At 53.0% G+C, this 23,567-nt stretch overlaps 1 protein-coding gene across 1 annotated transcript; it reads left to right on the top strand.

Moving 5' to 3' along the window:
• The first annotated feature begins 367 nt into the window (after positions 1 to 367).
• Positions 368 to 23,374, top strand: espnla (espin like a). The gene is made up of 13 exons (XM_056604204.1): positions 368 to 661; positions 1,323 to 1,516; positions 4,743 to 4,929; positions 5,412 to 5,594; positions 5,917 to 6,048; positions 8,370 to 8,416; positions 8,503 to 8,539; positions 18,058 to 18,240; positions 18,538 to 18,580; positions 19,426 to 19,589; positions 20,180 to 20,344; positions 21,140 to 22,164; positions 22,632 to 23,374. The coding sequence occupies exons 1-13, from the start codon at positions 368 to 370 to the stop codon at positions 23,179 to 23,181; spliced, it is 3,204 nt and encodes a 1,067-aa protein (XP_056460179.1). The 3' UTR covers positions 23,182 to 23,374.
• Positions 23,375 to 23,567: the final 193 nt, after the last annotated feature.

The following is a 23,567-nucleotide window of genomic DNA, read 5'->3' as shown; positions in this document are numbered from 1 at the left end:
CCGGACGGATGCAGAGAGCCTGGGACTGACTCGGTCAGCTGGGCACTAAGAGGGACACACCTCACCTACCTTCTGGGCCAGAGGCACCTCGCCTGCGTGCTAAGTCAGTGACAGCTAGCCTAGGAGCTGATCCAAAGGGTGCTAGCCTAGGAGCTGATCCAAAGGGTGCTAGTCTAGGAGCTAATCCAGAGGGCACTAGCCTAGGAGCTAATCCAGAGGGCGCTAGCATAGGAGCTAATCCAAAAGGCGCTAGCCTAGGAGCTAATCCAGAGGGCGCTATCCTAGGAGCTAATCCAGAGGCAGCTAGCCTACCTGCTAAACCAGAGGCAGGGAGCCTGCATGCTGGTGTTGCGCGGCCCGTCCCGCGATGGTGCTGCACCGGGCCATCCACGCGGCGCGCGTCGGTGACCTGGCGGCGCTCAGGGAGCTGGCCGCCGCGGACCATCTGACCCCCGCCATCAGCGACGCCCAGGGGGCGGGGCTGGCGCACCACGCCGCGCGCTGCGGCCGCCTGGACTGCCTGCGCTTCCTGGTGACGGAGATGGGGCTGGCGGCGGACGAGCGGGCGCTGAACCGCGCCACGCCCGCCCACGACGCCGCTGCCACCGGGCACGTCAGGGAGCTGCAGTGGCTGGTGGAGCAGGGGGGCTGCGATCTGGAGGTGAGGAGTACTGTCTAACCCCGAGCTGCTGCTTAACGACTCTCTACTGTCTAACCCCTACCTGCTCCTGAATGACCTGTCTCTGTACTGTCTAACCCCGAGCTGCTGCTTAACGACCTGTCTCTTTACTGTCTAACCCCGAGCTGCTGCTTAACGACTCTACTGTCTAACCCCTACCTGTCTCTGTACTGTCTAACCCCTACCTGCTCCTTAACGACCTGTCTCTGTACTGTCTAACCCCTACCTGCTCCTTAATGACCTGTCTCTGTACTGTCTAACCCCTACACCCTCCTTAATGACCTGTCTCTGTACTGTCTAACCCCTACCTGCTCCTTAACGACCTGTCTCTGTACTGTCTAACCCCTACCTGCTCCTTAACGACCTGTCTCTGTACTGTCTAACCCCTACCTGTCTCTGTACTGTCTAACCCCTACCTGCTCCTTAATGACCTGTCTCTGTACTGTCTAACCCCTACCTGCTCCTTAATGACCTGTCTCTGTACTGTCTAACCCCTACCTGCTCCTTAATGACCTGTCTCTGTACTGTCTAACCCCTACCTGCTCCTTAATGACCTGTCTATGTACTGTCTAACCCCTACCTGCTCCTTAATGACCTGTCTCTGTACTGTCTAACCCCTACCATGTGGCCTTGTCCCCCCCAGGCCCAGGACGCGTCGGGGGCCACGGCGCTGCACCTGGCCGTGCGGTTCGGCTGCCTGGCGGTGGTGGAGTGGCTGCTGGCGGCGGGGGGGCGTCTCAGCGTCCTGGAGACCAACTGCGGGGCGGTGGCCGCCCACTACGCCGCCGCCAAGGGGGACCTGGCCTGCCTGGAGCTGCTGCTGCGCCACTCCCCGGGGTGAGGCCCCGGCTCCAGGGCGGGGCGGGGGGGCCCGGAGGCTCACAGCGGGGGGCGGGGGGGTCTGGAGGCTCACGGGACGAGGCAGGGAACACTATGTTAGAGCGGCAGGTAGGCAGGCTCCAGAGGGGTGAAGAGAGAGGGAGAAAACTGACGAAGCCACGATCCTTCTCTGCTCCCTCCCTCCCTCCCTCCCTCCATAACTCCCTCCCTCACTTACTCACTCACTCACTCTCTCCCCCCCTCCTCTCTCTCTCCCTCCCTTACTCACTCTCTCACTCATTCCCTCCCTCCCTCTCCCCTTCCCCCTCCCTCTCTCCCTCCCTCCCTCTCTCCTCTTTACTCCCTCCCTCCCTCCCTCTCCACTTCCCTCTCCCCCTCCCTCCCTCCCTCCCCCCCTCCCTCCCCCCCCCTCCCTCCTCTTTCCTCCCTCCCTCCCTCCCCCTCCCCCTCCCTCCCTCCCTCCCTCCCTCCCTCTCTCCTCTCTATTCTCTCTCTCCCTCCCTCCTTCCCTCCCTACGCCAAATCTCTGATGTGTTTTGACTCTAGGGTGCAGAAACAGTTTTAATGAATTCCACCCAACGTGAGCTTGGTGAATTCTTGAGGGGGATTAAGACCAAACGTTAGGTGGTAGGCGGTGAGTCTGCAGCCTCGGGTGCGTTTGGTGAGTTATCAACTTGATCCTTGTGTAAACACGACAGGTACAGCCTCGTAAACCCCTCGGATCACTGAGACGCCCCGCGTCCACAGTGACATGGAACAAGACAGACACGCCGCCTACATACACCCCTCGTTAACTCAGATACCGCTCGTTAACTGATATACTGCTCGTTAACCGACATACCGCTCCTTAGCTGACACATAGCTCGTTAACAATGTTATTCAGACATTGTCTGATCCTCTCTTATTTATTGGATTTGATGCTACCACCTTAACCAGTAGCAGAAAGACATTTCTGAAAATGTTAATTTGGTTTGCTTTTTGCTATATATTCATTTAGCAAACAGCTTTTAACTACAGAGACGTACAGTAAGTTCAGAATGATACATATCATTAAGGAGCAGGTGGGGGTTAGACAGTACAGAGAGGTCAAGAAGGAGCAGGTAGGGGGTAGACAGTACAGAGACAGGTCATTGAGGAGCAGGTAGGGGTTAGACTGTACAGAGACGGGTCATTAAGGAGCAGGCAGGGGTTAGACAGTACAGAGACAGGTCATTAAGGAGCAGGTAGGGGTTAGACAGTACAGAGACAGGTCATTAAGGAGCAGGTAGGGGTTAGACAGTACAGAGGTTAAGGAGCAGGTAGGGGTTAGACAGTACAGAGACAGGTCATTAAGGAGCAGGTAGGGGTTAGACAGTACAGAGACAGGTCATTAAGGAGCAGGTAGGGGTTAGACAGTACAGAGACAGGTCATTAAGGAGCAGGTAAGGGTTAGACAGTACAGAGACAGGTCATTAAGGAGCAGGTAGGGGTTAGACAGTACAGAGACGGGTCATTAAGGAGCAGGTAGGGGTTAGACAGTACAGAGACAGGTCGTTAAGGACTACAGGTTAGACTGCTGACATTGGGCATCAAACCCAGGACCTTTTGGCTGGGAGCCAACCACACTAGCCATAGACTCTCCGGCTGGTAACTGGTACATCGTGTGGTGAGGCAGGGGTCCATGTATGTGTAAGGGTACGTTGTTCACGCTGGGAGAACACTGAAACCGCCATGCCGATCCTCCTATAGCGCGATGCTCTCCAAATTGGCTTCAGCGGGACGGGCACTCAGAGATGATTGAGCTCCATTGTTGGCTCAGGAAGTCTGTGTATTGTGTGAAACGCAACCCTCCCTATGGGACGATCTCCTCTCCCCTCTCCAACCTCCCCCCTCCCCTCCCCTCCCCCCTCTACCCTCTCCCTCTCCCCCTCCCCCATCTCCTCTCCCCTCTCCAACCTCCCCCTTCTCCTCCCCTCTCCAACCTCCCCCCTCTCCCCCTTCTCCTCCCCCCTCTCCCCCCTCTCCCCCTCTCCTCCCTCCCTCTCCCCCTCTCCCCCTCTCCCCCTCTCCTCCATCCCTCTCCCCTCTCTCCCCTCTCCCCCTCTCCTCCCTCCCTCTCCCCTCTCCCCCTCTCCCCCCTCCCCCCCTCTCCCTCTCCCCTCTCCCCCCTCCCCCCCTCCCCCTCTCCCCTCTCCCCCTCTCCTCCATCCCTCTCCCCTCTCTCCCCTCTCCCCCTCTCCTCCCTCCCTCTCCCCTCTCCCCCTCTCCCCCCCTCCCCCCCTCTCCCTCTCCCCTCTCCCCCCTCCCCCCCTCTCCCTCTCCCCTCTCCCCCTCTCCTCCATCCCTCTCCCCTCTCTCCCCTCTCCCCCTCTCCTCCCTCCCTCTCCCCTCTCCCCCTCTCTCCCCTCTCCCCCCTCCCCCCTCTCCCCCCTCCCCCCTCCCCCCTCCCCCCCCCCCTCTCCCCTCCCTCTCCCCCTCCCCCCTGAGCCTCCCTGGTGATTAGCCGTGTCCCAGCGCTGCGTCCCGCCCTCCCGGGTCGGTCCCGGCGCACCGTACCCGGGCTCCGGGGCGCTGGGGTCACCACATCACAGATGGCATCATGCCTGGCTGAATAATGCATGGCCGGGCGCCGCCGGGATCCCTGACATGCGGGCCCGAGCGTACGTAAAGGAATACCGGGCCCCTCGCCGCCCGGGGCCGGGGTCAGCTGCTCTGCCACACATCCATTATTCACCGCCGCTAAACGCCAGAGTCATATCCAGTGTGGTCGGCTGCGTTTCCACTCGGCCGTCAAAGGCCGGTCTCAGAGGGACCTTATGGGATGAACGGAAAATATAAAACTGTAGACTTTGATGCAGACATCAATGAAGACAGACAAATGAGAAGTAGAAAGGGAATGAACACGTGGTCTGGATTTATCTATCCGTCTGTGTGTCTGTTGCACATCTATTATGCTCTCTCTCTCACTGCATCTCTTTCTCAGACTTTCTCCATCTATCTTATCTATATGTATCGTTTTAAGTGATGCCTCTGATTTCCCTCTCTCCTTTTTCCTCTTTCCATTTCCTCTCTCTCTCTCTCTCTCTCTCTCTCTCTCTCTCTCTCTCTCTCTCTCTCTCTCTCTCTCTCTCTTTCTCTCTTTCTCTCTTTCTCTCTTTCTCTCTTTCTCTCTTTCTCTCTTTCTCTCTTTCTCTCTCTCTCTCTCTCTCTCTCTCTCTCTTCCCCCCCCCCCCCCCCCCTCCAGGTGTGTGAACCTCCAGACCCGGCTGGGGGCCACGCCCCTCTACCTGGCGTGCCAGGAGGGTCACCTGCCCGTGGTGGAGTACCTGGTGCGGGTGGGCGGGGCCAGCACTCACCTGAGGGCCCACGACGGCATGAGTGTCCTGCACGCCGCCACGCACACGGGGCACCACGCGCTGGTGGTCTGGCTGGTCCGTCCCTTCAAACACACACAGCTTTATTTACAACGCACAACACGGCAACGACCACTACACAAAGCAGATCATACACACAACATATTGAGGGAGGACATCGGTGGATGCATCCAAAGTGTCATGAGTGACCCCTGGCAGAGTTAAGGCCTTGCTCTACCAGTTAAGCCAGACCGGGAATCAAACCCCTTAGCCTAGCATTGTGAGTGCCTTGCATAGCAAGGCACTCACAATGCTAGGCTTAGGGGGTTGATTCCCGGTCTGGCTTAACTGGTAGAGCAAGGCATTGGTCCTCCAGTTAAGCCCCACAGGACCTCAATGTTTCAAATGTTCCTTTTCTGAAGCATATCGAATTGCGTTTCCACACATAACGAATAAATACATAAGACATTAAATAACAATCAATAGATGAATAAAGTCTTCATCTGAGATTAACCTGAGTGAAGACCCCAGCGTGTGCGTCCCCTAACCCCCCCCCCCAGGCCACCTTCACCGACCTCAGCCTGTGCTGCCAGGACCGGGAGGGGGCGACCGCGCTGCACTTCGCCGCCAGCAGGGGGCACCGTCGCCTGCTGGAGACGCTGCTCCACCTGGGGTCAAAGGTCACCCGGGACTATTGGGGAGGCACGCCGCTCCACGACGCCGCGGAGAACGGAGAGCTGGAGGTCGGGGCACACGCACGAAGAATGAGGATGAGGATGATGTTGATGGTGAAGATGATTAATGGATGGTGAAGATGATAATGAATGAATGAGGATGATGATAGCACATGGATGGTGCTGATGATGATGATGATCTTGACTATGATGAGGATGATGATGATAACACATGGATGGTGGTGAAGATGATGATGATGATGATGATGATAATATCCACTATGATGAGGATGATGAAGATGAAAAAAAATGGATGATGGCGATGATAATTTGGACTATGATGCTGACGTTATGTACGAAGATGAGGGTGATGAAGGTGTCTCTCCCCCAGTCCTGTAAGGTGCTCCTGGCCGGCCTGGCCGACAGCTCTGAGCAGGACATCGATGGCTTCACCGCAGCGGACCTGGCCGAGTACAACGGGCATTATGACTGCGCCCGCTACCTCCGCAACGTCCAGGCCAACGTAAGACCGCCCCACGGCCAGAGTAGTGTTCTCTGTCTGACCTGTCATCCTTCATCCAGAAGGCCTCTCATCTACCCTTCATCCAGAGTAGTGTTCTCTGTCTGATCTGTCATCCTTCATCCAGAAGGCCTCTCATCTACCCTTCATCTAGAGTAGTGTTCTCTGTCTGACCTGTCATCCTTCATCCAGAAGGCCTCTCATCTACCCTTCATCTAGAGTAGTGTTCTCTGTCTGACCTGTCATCCTTCATCCAGAAGGCCTCTCATCTACCCTTCATCTAGAGTAGTGTTCTCTGTCTGATCTGTCATCCTTCATCTAGAAGGCCTCTCATCTACCCTTCATCTAGAGTAGTGTTCTCTGTCTGACCTGTCATCCTTCATCCAGAAGGCCTCTCATCTACCCTTCATCTAGAGTAGTGTTCTCTGTCTGATCTGTCATCCTTCATCTAGAAGGCCTCTCATCTACCCTTCATCTAGAGTAGTGTTCTCTGTCTGACCTGTCATCCTTCATCCAGAAGGCCTCTCATCTACCCTTCATCTAGAGTAGTGTTTGATCACTCATCTAAAGCAACATGGTGCGTTTGAGAGCTATGTCGGTAAAGGGCAGGTTGGGGCTCGGGGACATTTGCTCCAGGATGCGTACAGGTAGAGTTACTCTCTCAGCTGTTTCTCATAGAGGACAAGACATCCAAAGTGGATTATTTCCATGTCGGCCCGTTGACTATTAAAACAGCTAGTTTGTTGGGATTACGATGGAAATGTGTAAATTCTGCTTTCTCTTAATGACCTGTGTCTGTACTGTCTAACCCCTAGCTGCTCCTTAATGACCTGTCTCTGTACTGTCCAACCCCTACCTGCTCCGTAGGGACCTGTCTCTGTACTGTCTAACCCCTACCTGCTCCTTAATGACCTGTCTCTGTACTGTCTAACCCCTACCTGCTCCTTAATGACCTGTCTCTGTACTGTCTAACCCCTAGCTGCTCCTTAATGACCTGTCTCTGTACTGTCCAACCCCTACCTGCTCCGTAGGGACCTGTCTCTGTACTGTCTAACCCCTACCTGCTCCTTAATGACCTGTCTCTGTACTGTCTAACCCCTACCTGCTCCTTAATGACCTGTCTCTGTACTGTCTAACCCCTACCTGCTCCTTAATGACCTGTCTCTGTACTGTCTAACCCCTACCTGCTCCTTAATGACCTGTCTCTGTACTGTCTAACCCCTACCTGCTCCTTAATGACCTGTCTCTGTACTGTCTAACCCCTGCCTGCTCCTTAATGACCTGTCTCTGTACTGTCTAACCCCTACCTGCTCCTTAATGACCCGTCTCTGTACTATAACCCCTACCTGCTCCTTAATGACCTGTCTCTGTACTGTCTAACCCCTACCTGCTCCTTAATGACCTGTCTCTGTACGGTCTAACCCCTACCTGCTCCTTAATGACCTGTCTCTGTACTGTCTAACCCCTACCTGCTCCTTAATGACCTGTCTCTGTACTGTCTAACCCCTACCTGCTCCTTAATGACCTGTCTCTGTACTGTCTAACCCCTGCCTGCTCATTAATGACCTGTCTCTGTACTGTCTAACCCCTACCTGCTCCTTAATGACCTGTCTCTGTCCTGTCTAACCCCTGCCTGCTCCTTAATGACCTGTCTCTGTACTGTCTAACCCCTACCTGCTCCTTAATGACCTGTCTCTGTACTGTCTAACCCCTGCCTGCTCCTTAATGACCTGTCTCTGTACTGTCTAACCCCTACCTGCTCCTTAATGACCTGTCTCTGTACTGTCTAACCCTTACCCCCTCCTTAATGACCTGTCTCTGTACTGTTTAACCCCCACCTGCTCCTTAATGACCTGTCTCTGTACTGTCTAACCCCTACCTGCTCCTTAATGACCTGTCTCTGTACTGTCTAACCCCTACCTGCTCCTTAATGACCTGTCTCTGTACTGTCTAACCCCTACCTGCTCCTTAATGACCTGTCTCTGTACTGTCTAACCCCTACCTGCTCCTTAATGACCTGTCTCTGTACTGTCTAACCCCTACCTGCTCCTTAATGACCTGTCTCTGTACTGTCTAACCACTGCCTGCTCCTTAGTGACCTGTCTCTGTGGTCACTGTCGGCCACTTCACAATAAGAGCGTCTCTAAGGGGCTGAATAGCGTCTCCCTGAGTGGCTCTCGTGTGTGAGAGGCTGCTGAAGTGGCTGGCGGTGGTTAATAGGGCGTTACGGGCTGTAGTTAGCGTCTCTGGCGTGTCTCCTCGCTCCTTTGTCCCGCGCCGCACGCCTCCACTCGCTGCCCCGGTTAGTGTTTCCGTGTCGTCAGAGCGTCTGCTGCGGGCGCGCCACGCTGGACAGGGAGCCCGCCAGGAGGTAAATACGGGACGTATGTGAATGTAGACCTGCTGAATGTATACGCGTGGTGTCTGTTATAGCCTGTCGCCTGTGTTTATGTGTAGGTTTGGCAGAAGCGCCCTCAGCCAGAAGGACTCACAGGTGAGGCGGTATGATTAATTCAGACAGGTGTTTCCGACTCTCTCTTTGATGCGTTTAAAGTTCTGTATAAATCCCCCTCCTCTTAGACACAGGAAGGAGTTTAATCTGGGGCTGTGTTGGGCAACTTTTGAGTTTTGAAAGCGCGAAAGAAGGATGGTGGTGTGGTCCAATCATCCACGCTGTGGTGAGATAACATCAGCCCAGCGAGGTGGGGGAGTCGGAGGGGAGATAACGCTCTGTCCCCTCACTGGAAAACACCGGGCCCCTCACACTCAGTTAGCATGCAGCGCCATGCCGCCAAGCTAGCCAATAGGAACCATGAATAAGAGACTAGAGAGGAGGAGGAGGAGGAGGAAGAGGACTAGGAGTTGCAGAGGGAGGAGGAGGAGGAAGAGCAGGAGGAGGTGGAGGAGAAGGAGCAGGAGGAAGAGCAGGAGGAGGAGGAGGAGGTGGAAGAGGAGGAGGAGGAGGAGGAAGAGTAGGAGTTGCAGAGGGAAGAGGAGGTGGAGTAGGATGAGTTGGAGTAGTTGGAAATGGAGGAGGAGGAGGAGGAGGAGGAGGAGGGGGAGTAAGGCGAGGAGCATTCGTCCTGTCCCCTCATAACACCTGTCCTCAGCCACTAGAAGGCGAGGAGACGAGGAGCTAGTGACGGTGTCTCTTCTGAATTACCCCGCGACAACAATGGGAGGCTAATTAGCACGGGGCTGTAGCGGCCGCGCCAGGCCCGCCGCCGCCGCGCTGCGCTGCCAGGCCGCAACAGGCCTATCGGTTACCCTCTCCACCGGGCTCGGGTGCGCAGGCCTGGGGCTACAAGGCCTGTTATGAGATCCAGCAGCTTCTGTTACACCGTTTTCACCGTTCTGGTGCCTGGAACCGGCAACCCTATCCCTCCCTCCCCCTCCTCCCCTCTCCTCCCCCCTCCCTCCTCTCTCGCTCCCCCCGCCCGGGAGCAGGATGTCATCAGGCATCACACACTTTATTGTGTGTGCGTGTTGGCAGTTGAGGTTGGTGTGTGTGTGTGTGTGTGTGTGTGTGTGTGTGTGGTTATTCCGCCAGCACTTGGACGGCCTCCTGCTTGTCACTTGTCGTTGCTCAGCGTCATGTTGTCCAGAGTACCAACAGGATACTCTTTCTTGGCAAAGTGTGTTTAGAATCGCTCCTCAAAATAGGCTCAGGATCCGTGCTCTTTAAAACAAGAGAGGGCTCATAATGCGCACACAGATACGGTTTCAAGATTTATTTCATTATAAGATTAAAACTAAATATAATTCGGCCACGCTGCAGTACTTTCTGCTCGTGCACCCACCTTTCCTGTGTGGGAATATTAAATTCCAATCTTTTATGATTTCCTGAAATAATAATTAAGGTTACATTTTCCTTGGAGCCCATGAAAAGGGCGTTTGTCACCTCCCGAGTCTGACGTAGAGCCGGTACTGAACCCAGGGGGGCCGGGATGTGACCCAGAGGGACTCGACGCACCGTGATCCACCCCTGTCAGCAGCTGGGTCGCTCCGGGGGGGGGGGCGTTACACGAGGGCAGCGGAAACCCACGAGTCGGGATGTTTTGATTGGTCGACTGCACGCATTAGCCTTCCGGCGCGACCGGGCTCGCGGACGTCAGCCCGGTGGTTTATGATCGGCAGAGGAAGTCACGCTGATTACGTTTGGATGAGGAGGCGCGTGAACTTAATGCTTTCTAAATGATTCTTGGCGCAGCGCTGTGGCTACGTGCGGACGCTCCTAGGAGGTGGAAATGACCTCAGAGCAAACAAAACACAAAGCTGTGAACAAGCAGAATGTGTTTTATGTTCTTGGCACGCCGGGCTGAGTAGGTGTACACGATGTTACGACCGTGAACGTGTTGTAAGGTCCTCTCAGGGAGCCGTTGTGTTCCTCAGGTTTTTAGGCCTCAGGTCCAACACTGTCCTGACCAGAAACGACACGCATCCATTTAGAGTTACAGGGCTTGAGTACGTAAGATATCACACACATTATTACATTATTCATTAGGTTATTAGCGATTTTAAAAATATTTAACACACTGCAGACTTTTAAATCATCACAAATTATCTCATTATTTAATCAACACATGTATACAGCCTCATAGAAATCCGGCAGACGATTGCATTATTTGGTAAATACGTATTGAAACAGAGGAAGGGCGCCAAATAATCATCTATAACGAATTATCAATAGCGCCAATTATGTTGGTAACCAATCTCAGGAATATGTTTGAAACCCCAGGCCGTGTTCCGGGCACACCTAGTCCTGGCCTGCCTACGAGTCGGGAACCAAGAGGTAAAATCAGAATGTATATTTCTGTACATCTAAATTCTTTACCCACATCGCTGAATAGATTATTATAATATGGTGTAGTTCTGTGGAAACGCTCTCATTGAGTGATTTTTATTATTTCGTGCTCCAACGTTAACGGCGTGTTCCTTGCGTCTCGGGCTCTGAGAATCAGCGTGGTTTGTTCAACCAACACCGCTGGTCATGTTAATTACATTGTGCCCGTGTTTTGCAGCGGTTGTACACCGCTCTGTCACTCAACAGGTCACTTCTTAAGTGTCCGTCTGACCGTGTCGTTTCCCGGCAGCGGCGGAGGGGGTGTGTCTCCCTGTTGGGTTTACTTATTACAAGGTCGCCATCCCCCCCCCCCCCCCCCCCACACTCCACTCCTCCAAACAGCTGCAACCAGATCAACAAAATGCTTGCTCCTCGTTTTTTATGTTTTTGTTGCTGTTGGCTTCTTAAGAGCCCTTCCAGGGAAGTGTTGGACGCACTTTTCCAGGAGTTTTCCGGTTTATGCAGAGTACGCTCGATATTTGTGTTTGTTTTTTTTAGTTTGCCTGTGAGTGCAGGGAGTCTGGAAGAGAAAAGAGGACTATTACTTTTGTAAAAATACAAGGTACTTGTAGATAGCAAGGTACCTGTAGTGATCCACAAGGTACCTGTAGGTACTTGGAGATAACAAGGTACATGAAGTTATCCACACGGTTCTTGTAGGTACTTGTAGTAATGCTACAAGGTCTCGGCTTGTCCCTGTACTTCCCACCACCAGTAAAAGCCACACATTGACACTTAGACATTTCGTCATTTTACTTATCTTTTGTAGATATATTCTTATGGGCTTTGTTGTGCCCTTAAGGACAGGACAGGTAAGACGGGCAGGAGGGAGGCTGAGAGGGGAGGGAAGGACATGATCCATAGGACCACAGGTCGGAGTGGAACCTGTGTCGCTGCAGGGATACTGCTGACATGAAGCCGCCCTATCAGGTTCTTTCGTCTGAAGCCACTTCTAAGAAAAGGCTGAGAACAAGCCTAGTTAAAACACAACTGGAGAGAGTGCAGAGTAGCCATAGGAATCGTAGAAACAGACTGTTATAGTAGGTTAGGAATACAAAGTAGGATTTTATTAATTGATTGTATCTTTGTTGATTAACTATAACGACCATTCCTTCATGTGTCTCAATAAAGATTGTGGAGAGGCAAGGAGATAACAAAGACACTTTGTAGAGACGTATCTAGAAGTATCTAGAATTTACAGGAAGCTCGATTTTTTTTAAGCATCCAACTGAAAGATCTGCCCCCTCCCCCTAGATCTCCCACAAAAGCCACGCCCCCAAAACACCGGACTAGCTAGCCTATCAGCGGCCTTCAGCAGCCAAAGATAACGGACTTGATATATTTTTTGTTTCAGCATTCGATTTATTAATTGAAGTCCGGATGAAAAGAGAATTCGAACAAATATGACCAAAAAGGCTTCTTAAATAAATATATGTATTGTATGTTGTACGTCTTTGACTTAAATATAGTACATAGCATCGTGTAGCATCTTATCCTAGTTAACTTTGTTGCATAGGAGGAATAGGTTAACCTAGCGATTGTTAGTGCTTGGCACTGGATTCTATCAACATCCTTAGGCCTACTGTACCGACAGCGATATATTGTTGTTTCTCTTTTCTTCTGACAAATAATTAATCAATTAGATACTTTCTCTGTATGCTAAATGTACTGATTGTAAGTCGCGTTGGATATAAGCGTTGCTAAAAGCCCTCAATCTAAATGCAAGTGTAAATAGCCTACCCTCGCCCTAATGACACTTAGCGGTCCTTTACGTTGGAGCTGACAGGACCGAACGGGACGGTTCAAGCTGGGGTTGAGGGATTGAGTAAGCGATAGTGTCATCAGCCTAGAAACCACATAACACTCAGGGCCAGGAAACTTCTTTAGAATTTCGGTTCATCTCAGGTGACTTCGGGCTGGGGCGATGGAAGGAAAGGGCTGATTGCTCTCGGAAACTTTAAATAAGGTTTGTTGTTGTTTGGGATGAGGCGCTGGCCGGGGTCATCTGACACTGTGGTCACGCTTTATTACAACGCCCAAACACCCGCTGCCAAACACACGGCTGCTAATGAGACCGCCATACCAGAGGCCTGCACGACAACACACCTCTGTGATTAATACACACTTCACCACACAACACTTCCTCTGTGATTAATACACACTTCACCACACAACACTTCCTCTGTGATTAATACACACTTCACCACACAACACTTCCTCTGTGATTAATACACACTTCACCACACAACACTTCCTCTGTGATTAATACACACTTCACCACACAACACTTCCTCTGTGATTAATACACACTTCACCACACAACACATCCTCTGTGATTAATACACACTTCACAACACAGACTCTGTGATTAATACACACTTCACCACACAACACAGACTCTGTGATTAATACACACTTCACAACACAGACTCTGTGATTAATACACACTTCACAACACATCCTCTGTGATTAATACACACTTCAACACACACTGTGATTAATACACACTTCAACACACAACACTTCCTCTGTGATTAATACACACTTCACCACACAACACATCGTCTGTGATTAATACACACTTCAACAGAACACATCCTCTGAGATGAATACACACAATCGATTCTCTGTTGTTTAATACCAACTTCACCTGACAGTAGATGCTCTGTCTCATTAAACCTTGGCTGTGTCTACAGTTGATCCAGGCGGTAACTTATACTCGTCTGATAAATAGAGGAAGATGATGAGTTGATATATGTGCACACTCCTTTATCACAATACCAAGTCTGTGCCTTTAATCTGACATCGGAGGAGATGTTGAACGATGCAAAGTTTGAATCTCAGAATCACGAATCACTGATCTAATTGGTTATGACCTGAAGCGGATCAATCCCCGATCAATACTTTCCTGCATACTAAGTCGTATCCACGACACTAACTGTTATGTCCCCAGGGCACTGCACGGACATCCGATCAATACCCCACCGTGCTCCGTCCCTAATCCGTGCGGAGGGGCTCTGGTCCCCACACCATTGTGCTGATGATGGACGGTGCCAGCGCGCGCTCCTCTTACAGCCCATCTCCGGTGCTCCTGGGTTCAGTGGGAACAGTGGAAACAGCGGGGGAGGGCTGGATAAAGTGTCGTCCAGCTGCCCTGACGTCCGGCGATCCCGCTGCCACATGGCGCTCCACTGAGTCCGTGCATTAGGGACATTACGCCACCCTATCCCCGCCCGTTAATTATTGACACCCACTCCCGGCGCCCGGTTATTGGTTATTGCCCGCTAGCCCTTGGCGGCGACACAGAGACCGTGTCGTAGGGCGAGGCGAGGGTGTCTCTGATCTGCAGGTGCTCTCTCTCGACCGGGTGGCGGAGCGAGCGAGGTACGGGGCGAGAGGAGGGGGGAGTGTTTGGGGGTCGGTTTGGTCGCGGCGCGACGGAGAGATTCTACCGGCGAGGTCGAAGGGCGAGCGAACGTTTGAGGGTGAGTTTTATTGTCTTTGTTGTTTACTTTGTTAAAAAAAGTTAACTGGTTGTTAGAAAGATAAAATAATCAGTCTGCATTTGTAGGCAGATAAGATAAAGATAGATGCTATCGTTATCTTATCTTATCTTATCTTAGATAGATGGACTTCAGGTTAATTCCTCGTCTTGAGTTATAAGGTCAGTATTCTCCATTCCCTGAGGTCCATTTCTCCCATTAGGGAATTGAAAGTGGTTTTTGCTCTGTCTATGTGTATCAGGGTCAGGAAAAGGAGATTGATATACAGTATGGATTTAATATAGAACATGTAGTGAGTACATGATGGTAAATGTACCTTAACTAGAAAAAGGAAAAAATATTATTCAATTACTTTTTATGCCGTTCCTTGTACAATATTGATGTTTAACATTAGGTTTGGCTTGGTTGTGAGTTGGCTTAGTCTGTATTTGTGTATGTGTGTGTGTCTATCTGTCTGTGTGAGAGTGTGCGTGTGTGTGCATTTGTATATGTGAGTGTGTGCTTGTGTGTGTATATGTATGTTTGTGTGTGTGTGTGTGTGTGTGTGTGTGTGTGTGTGTGTGTGTGTGTGTGTGTGAGTGTGTGAGTGTGTGTGTGTGTGTGTGTGTGTGTGTTGGTACTCAGCCTAAAACCATTCGTCTCCAGCCGGACGTGGTGAACGGACCCAGAGACACTGAGGTGTGAGAGGACGTGTATTTACAGTGAGGCGTTGCTGTGTATATACGTGTGTAATGTACCCTCACTACGGGTGCATTCCTGCATGCAATTCATCATCAGAAATAGACGTTATTATTCATACAGAGGAGGGGTTCGAACACTTCACATCTCTGGGCCCTGCAGCAAAAGACTCAAGGTTCACTTGTTCAGAGTTCATCTAGAATCTGCTTAGCCCCCCCCTTTCACCCCCTCTTACTTACTGATTGTATGTTGTACGTCCTGGCACTTAAAAATAGTACTTGGCATTGTATAGCATCTTATCCTAGCGGCCTGTGTCGTATACGGGGAATGGGTTAACCTAGTGATAGTTAGTGCTTGGCACTTGGTTCTATGAACATCCTTACTGTACCGACAGAGACAAATGTGCTTATTTTAAGTGCTCTTCGATAAAAGCGATTCAGTGGATTTCTGACCGTTCTGATGTACGCGCACACCAGTCTTTATGTGTTCTGAAAGGTGTCCATAAAGGATTGTCGACGTCTGTTGACGTCATACGACGGAGCTGGGGTGTTGGGCGGGGTCTCTATCACCGTAGCAACAGAGATGGTGGTGCTGATGAAAACCAAATGTGGTGGCTGGCTCCTGGGTGTGATGTAGCAGGGTGGAGGAGTGAACAGGGTGGAGGAGTGAGAGCAGGCTGGAGGAGTGAACAGGGTGGAGGAGTGAACAGGGTGGAGGAGTGAGAGCAGGCTGGAGGAGTGAACAGGGTGGAGGAGGGAACAGGGTGGAGGAGCGATAGCAGGGTGGAGGAGCGATAGCAGGGTGGAGGAGCGATAGCAGGGTGGAGGAGTGAACAGGGTGGAGGAGCGATAACAGGGTGGAGGAGCGATAACAGGGTGGAGGAGTGAACAGGGTGGAGGAGTGAACAGGGTGGAGGAGCGATAACAGGGTGGAGGAGCGATAACAGGGTGGAGGAGTGAACAGGGTGGAGGAGTGAACAGGGTGGAGGAGTGAACAGGGTGGAGGAGTGAACAGGGTGGAGGAGCGATAACAGGGTGGAGGAGTGAACAGGGTGGAGGAGTGAGAGCAGGGTGGAGGAGTGAACAGGGTGGAGGAGTGAACAGGGTGGAGGAGTGAGAGCAGGGTGGAGGAGTGAACAGGGTGGAGGAGTGAACAGGGTGGAGGAGCGATAGCAGGGTGGAGGAGTGAACAGGGTGGAGGAGTGAACAGGGTGGAGGAGCTGCTTCCGAGAAGGGTCCCCTTGAGGGGCAGAAGGACTCCGCCCTTTCCCAGTCGAACACTCATCTGCTGCAGGAAGGGTTGTTGCTGCTGGGAAGCCTGCTCCACCCTCCCCAGCTCCTCCACCCTGCTCCACCCTCCCCAGCTCCTCCACCCTGCTCCTCCCTCCCCAGCTCCTCCACCCTGCTCCTCCCTCCCCAGCTCCTCCACCCTGCTCCTCCCTCCCCAGCTCCTCCACCCTGCTCCTCCCTCACCAGCTCCTCCACCCTGCTCCTCCCTCACCAGCTCCTCCACCACCTCTCCTTCTCTTCCTCCTCCGGCACCTCCTCCTTCCCCTCCACCACTCATCATGCTCAACTACCTACTCCACCATCTCAACCTCCTCCTCCACCACCACCACCTACTTCTCCCCCTCGTCCACCTCCTTCTCAACTCCTACTCCTTCTCGACCTCCTCCTGAACTCCTCCTCCTGCTCCTCCTTCTTCTCCTCCTCCGTGCGCTCGTGCACGATCAAAGTTCTGCATGACAGGAAGTGCAGAGGCCCGCACCACTGATGTGTGAGTGTTGTTAGATCTGGATTTGATCTTCCCAGTCAGGACACCGTCTCAGTAGAGAGGAGGAGGAGGGGGGAACGAGTTGGATGGGGAGGAGGAGGAGGAATTGTGTTGAATGAGAAGGAGGGGTTGGAGGAATAGCAGGAGATGAAGAAGGAAGAGGAGGAGGAGATGGAGGAAGAGAAGGAGGAGATGGTGGTGGATGAGGAGAAGGGGTGGAGGAGTAGGAGGAGACGAAGTAGGAAGAGGAGGAGGTGGAGGAGGTGATAATGATGATGATGAGCGTGTGTTATGCTCCAAGCCCCACATCCTCGACCTGGAGATAATGACGGTGAAGTGAGATGCAGCACAACATGTCCTTTTTTATCACCTATCATCGCCGTTTTAATGACGTGTAAACGTTCGATGTTGGCGAACTCTTTTCTTTGCATCCCATCGGTCCTTTGATCATGTTGCATCGTCCTCAGAAAGAATTGTGCCGGGCAGCTTTATTAGGTGTAGCCACATGTTTGTGTCTAGTGTGAGTGTGGAGCATTATGAACTGTACATACCGTACCCTTAAACACCTCTCCTATCTACCCCGGATGACTTGTCTATGAGCGTCTTATATATATATATGCGACCATGCAAGGCGACAGCCAGCTGGTCTGGAGCAGTGAGGGTGAGGCGTCTCGCTCAGGGACACCTCGATACTCTGGGCCAAGTTTTTCAAAAGTAATCCAGTGGGATTTCGGATCACGGATCGGATCAAATCTTGGAAATGTTTTTTTTAAAGCAAAAGAGGGATTCCGAACTAAGATCAGATCATGTAATCCGATCTTACATTTGATCTGGATCAAACCTGCCTGCCCTTTGGGTTTTTCAAAATTTAGGTTTGGGATCTATTTGATCCAAAATAACAGGATTACCCTGATCCCATTGGAAGGGTGGATTCAGTTGGTTATCCTGAAGTGGGGTATTTGGATCACAGTGAAAAACATATCATAAAAGTGTCATAAAAGTAAGATGGATCAGGTGATCCTGGATAGCAAAACATTGGATTTCCAAATCCGGGTCAATTTGATCCAGATGAGATTTTTTTAAAAACTGGGCCCTGGGATCAAACCAGCGACCTTCCAGTTACCAGCCAACCCGCCCTACGTCCTGAGCCACATGGCGCCCCTGTACACCGCTCACAGACAGAGGGTGTGACGGTGCTCACGTCTGTGCCTCCAGCTAGTGTACGTCAACAAACCCATCCAGGACATCACTTCAGACCAAGAGGAAGAGGAGGAGGAGGAGGAGGGGACGGACACGCCCACAGCGTCCAGGCAGCCAATCAGAGGAGACTACTACCGCGGCCTGAGCGACCCATGCATTGAGATCCACAGCACTGACACACAGATGGAGAGGTTAAAGGTCAGTATGTCTTGAAACTAAATCTTAAAGCTTATCCTTTGACTCCCTATTTTACCATGTGGGATTACTAAACAACAGATCCATCTTGTGTTTAAATCCACCCCACATATGTATCTTTGGGATTCAGAACTGTTTTATTTCAATTTAATTCTTTGATTTATTGTGCTTTTGACTGTTTGTCCACACCAGGAACCAGAGAACCTTGAGCCCCCCCAGGCTAAGTACCCGGGCCCCCCTCCTGCCCCGCCCCTCCCCCTGGCCCCGCCCCCACCCTGTGGCCCCGCCCACCCGGAGAAGACCACCGCCTCCAGGATGGAGAAGGTCCACATCGCCACGTCTGGTGAGAATGTGACCTTTCTCTGTACTGTCTAACCCCTACCTGCTCCTTAATGTCTGTACTGTCTAACCCCTACCTGCTCCTTAATGACCTGTCTCTGTACTGTCTAACCCCTACCTGCTCCTTAATGACCTGTCTCTGTACTTCTAACCCCTACCTGCTCCTTAATGACCTGTCTCTGTACTGTCTAACCCCTACCTGCTCCTTAATGACCTGTCTCTGTACTGTCCAACCCCTACCTGCTCCTTAATGACCTGTCTCTGTACTGTCTAACCCCTACCTGCTCCTTAATGACCTGTCTCTGTACTGTCTAACCCCTACCTGCTCCTTAATGACCTGTCTCTGTACAGTCTAACCCCTACCTGCTCCTTAATGACCTGTCTCTGTACTGTCTAACCCCTAGCTGCTCCTTAATGACCTGTCTCTGTACTGTCTAACCCCTACCTGCTCCTTCATGACCTGTCTCTGTACTGTCTAACCCCTACCTGCTCCTTCATGACCTGTCTCTGTACTGTCTAACCCCTACCTGCTCCTTAATGACCTGTCTCTGTACTGTCTAACCCCTACCTGCTCCTTAATGACCTGTCTCTGTACTGTCTAACCCCTACCTGCTCCTTAATGACCTGTCTCTGTACTGTCTAACCCCTACCTGCTCCTTAATGACCTGTCTCTGTACTGTCTAACCCCTACCTGCTCCTTAATGACCTGTCTCTGTACTGTCTAACCCCAACCTGCTCCTTAATGACCTGTCTCTGTACTGTCTAACCCCCTACCTGCTCCTTAATGACCTGTCTCTGTACTGTCTAACCCCTACCTGCTCCTTAACCTCTGTACTGTCTAACCCGTAGTCCTGAAGGGGTTCACGCGGGGCCGGCTCTCCGCCCCGGCGGCCCCAGACCAGGACCAGAGTGAGTCTGCGGCCCCCCGTCTGGGGGCCAACCTAGGCAACATGAAGTCCATCACGGCTGTGAAGCAGTCCGGCCTGCAGTCTGGGGTCTTCACCGGACAGGGGGTGAGCTGACAGTGGGGGCAGGGGGGGGGGTGATCCGATCTAGCATCTCCCAATCTAAGTAACCTTAGCAACCCCAACTTTGTGCACATACACCCCACAATAAGTGTGTAAGCTGGGTGAGGGGAGAGGCTACGCAGAGTCTAGGTGAGCTCTGAACAAGTGAGCCTTTAGCCGTTCGCAGAGCTGGTGAGCGTCTCTGCGGTCCCGTACATAAGCGTCCCGGGGAGGCAGTCGGTAAACAAGGGGTGTTTAGCCTCCAGCGTTTCTAAATAATAAATGTCCACAGATGTCCTATCTATAGCTTATGAGTCCGAAACATTCTGAGTGAGGTCACGACCCCAGAGTGTACAATTAGTACACCCTGGGGTCGGGTCTGGTTGATAGACATGTCTGGTACTGTTGCCGTACACCCAGTACTTCCAGTGCACCCAGTACACTCAGTACTCCCAGTGCACCCAGTACTTCCAGTACTTTCAGTACACCCAATGCTTCCAGTACTTCCAGTACACCCAGTACACTCAGTACTCCCAGTACTTCCAGTACACCAAGTACTCCCAGTACACCTAGTCACCATGACTCCCCCCTTCCAGAGCAAGATGGTGGTGCTCCCGACGGAGGAGGCCAACCTGTCGGACATCGACTACCTGGTGCCCACCCACGACGAGAGGGGGCGGCCCATCGCGGAGTGGAAGCGACAGGTGATGGTGAGACAGCTGCAGGCCCGGCTGCTGGACGAGGAGGACCAGAGGAGGAGGGTGAGCGGGGGGACACACCTGTCTGACACACACCTGTCTACACACCTGTCTGACACACCCCTGTCTGACACATACCGGTCTACACACACCTGTCTGTCACACACCTGTCTGACACACACCTGTCTGACACATACCGGTCTACACACCTGTCTGTCTGACACACCTGTCTACACACTTCTCTGACACACACCTGTCTACACACCAGTCTGACACACACCTGTCTGACACACAGCTGTCTATACACCTGTCTGACACACACCTGTCTACACACCTGTCTGACACATACCGGTCTACACACACCTGTCTGTCTGACACACCTGTTTGACACACCTGCCTACATACCTGTCTGCACACCTGTCTGACACACCCACCCGTCTACACACACACACAAACCTGTAAACTCACCTGTAGACACAACTCTCTACACACGCACCCATCTACACACCTGTATATATACCTGTCTACACACACCTGGCTACACACACCCGCCATCATACATGTACATATACCTGTCTAAACACACCTGGCTACACACACCCGTCTTCATACCTGTCTACACACCTGTCTACATTCTTGTCTACATACACCTGTCTCCACCCACCTTTTGTAGCAAGGGAACATGTGTACTAATCCAACCAGTGGTTGGCCACTGTTTAACCTACTTTGATAGCACCCTAGCGGGTGGAGCCGCCGAACAGAGCGGGCTCTGAAGACACACCACCTCTCCACATGCGAACGTCAGCCCCTGTGGCGCCTCAGACTCCCTGACCCCCGTCGTCATCCCCCCCCCTGCAGGAGAACGGCAGCAGCCGCTACGCCAAGGTGAGCTGGCGCTACTCCCCGGCCCACAACGCCATCCTGGGCCCGTTCGGCGAGCTGCTGACGGAGGCCGACCTGGTGTACCTGGAGCGGCAGATCGCCAACGTGGCGCTGCAGAAGAACTGCGAGGGCTACGAGCTGGAGCTGGCGCGGCTGGCCGAGGAGCTGCGCCACATCCTGCCGGCGCCCATCGTCAACATCACCGTCAACACACAGTTCCGCCACTTCCACAGCAAGGTGCCGCTGCCGCTGTGGTGCGGCCGCATCTCAGGCATCGTGCAGAGCATGTCGCTGCTGCTCAGCAACCTGACGGACCAGCCCTACTGCAAGATGCCCAACACGGCGCTGGTGTCGGTGTTCTCCGAGGCGCCCGAGCGGGCCACCGGTGCCCGCGGCCGGCGGGAGATGATCGAGGATGAGATCCACGAGTTCGGCGTCTCAGTCGGGAGGCTCAAGTCGAACTTCGAGAGCCAGAGCGCGGCGCCGGGCGACGAGAACGACGTCGTCGTTGATGACGACGAGGAGGCCGTCACGACGACCAAGTCGGTCACGTTCAGCATCCCCGCCACCGACCCCGCCGCCGCGGAGCCGCTGCTGGCTCCGCCCCCGCCGCTCAAGGTGCGGGACGGCGCGGTCACTGCGGAGACGGACCACAACAGCGACTCGGGCATCGACTACGACGAGGCGACGCCGGACGTGATGGAGACCACCAGCCTGAGGAAGGAGCGCATCGTGGTCCTCTTCCTCGGCCACTGGAAGAAGTCGGCGTACTCCGTCACGCTGAAGAGCCGCGACGCCGCCGAGAGGAAGCTGAACGGCGGGGCGGGGGGCGAGGTCGCGGAGGGGTCGGCCGAAGGTCACGGGGTCACGGCGGAGTTCACCCAGAAGACGATGATGGACAGCTCGCTGGGACACTTCTTCAAGCAGCGCGGCGCCGTCAACAAGATGCTGGGCAACTGGAGGAGCATGATCTCCAGTGTGCCGTCCAGGCAGATACGCAGGTGGGCGGGGCACCGGGGGACGGTGTGAGCCGATTGGTCGGTCGTATGAATGGACCTTCGTTCATAGAAGCGGTTGGTCAATCAATATCCAAATTAGACGCTTTAATATGTTTTTTATGAATCTCAGACAGGAAAGTGAGCAGAAATACACAGCCATAAATTAAAAAAATATACTGCTGTCATTTTGACAGCAACTTTTGCAGAAATAACTGAGGAGTGACTTTGTGCTTTAGTTCTGATACCAAGGATCCTCTTTAGAAAGCTGTATTGTATTCTGACCTGTGAATCTCTGTAACACTGCTCTCTCCTCTGGTACTGTGGAGAAGCCCGACTTCACTGTAGTTAATGTAACACTGCATCCTACAGTGTTACTACTGTACTCTAGGACACAGTTTTACTACTACCACTAACACCGCTCGGTGCGTCCCGAGAACCGGCTCTAACTGGTCCCCCCCCCCCCCCCCCAGGCTGCACCGGCAGCAGGTGCTGTACTCCCCGGAGCAGTTCCTGCCGCGCATGGAGGGCGTGGCGGTGGACTACGACAGCCTCACCCTGGACCTCTTCATGCTGGGCTACTTCCACATCCTGGAGCAGGAGCTGCCCGCCGACGAGCGGAAGATGCGCCACCTGCTGTGCTTCGAGGTGTTCGACCACCTGGGCTCCTTCACCTGGGAGACGGTGCGGGACTTCCACAAGGCCGTCATCACCGACATCCAGGGGGGCGGCCGCGAGTGGAAGGACGGCTTCGACGACGTCAAGACCCGCTTCTTCGGGAGCGCGGCGGTGCCCGTGGAGACGGTGTCGGCGGCGCCGGCGGAGGCGGCGGTGGAGAAGCGGGTCCTCCCCGAGGTGCGGCAGGTGCCTCGGGTCATCGTGCAGACCCCCACGCCCGACGAGGGGGTGCTGAACGGGGGCACGGACATCTCGTCCTTCTCCAACGAGGAGATCTGTAAATACATCGACCGCAGCTTCGCCTTCTGGAAGGAGAAGGAGGCGGAGATCTTTTACTTTGAGTAGGGAAACTTTTGTGGTTTGGTGGTGGCGACTTTTTTTGTATATTTTTTGTATTTATTTATTTACAGAAAACTACGACGCTCTTTACAAGAACTTCCCAACAAAAAAAAAAGACGATACTGTGCTTTTGTCCTGAGTGAGATTTTTTGAGATTGTCTTTTTTTTGTCATTGCGGAGCAACTCCATGTTTACAAAAATAAACGCTCACAAAACACGTTCGACGTCCATAACTGCTTATCCCCGTACCCCTCGTTCCCGCCGTTGAACCCCTCCCCTCGCGCCCAGAGCCGTCAACACCCCCGACATGTAGCGGTGACTTCACGCCGGCGGACGGGGTGCAATGAGCTGCAGAACACGCCAGACCACCCCCCCCCCCAGTGCGGCCCTGC

This window comes from Gadus chalcogrammus, chromosome 12 (genome assembly GCF_026213295.1).
Source record: "Gadus chalcogrammus isolate NIFS_2021 chromosome 12, NIFS_Gcha_1.0, whole genome shotgun sequence".
In the NCBI taxonomy this organism is placed as follows: Eukaryota; Metazoa; Chordata; class Actinopteri; order Gadiformes; family Gadidae; genus Gadus; species Gadus chalcogrammus.
Note: the sequence above shows the minus strand (reverse complement) of the source record. Positions and strands in the feature narration are given on the sequence as shown.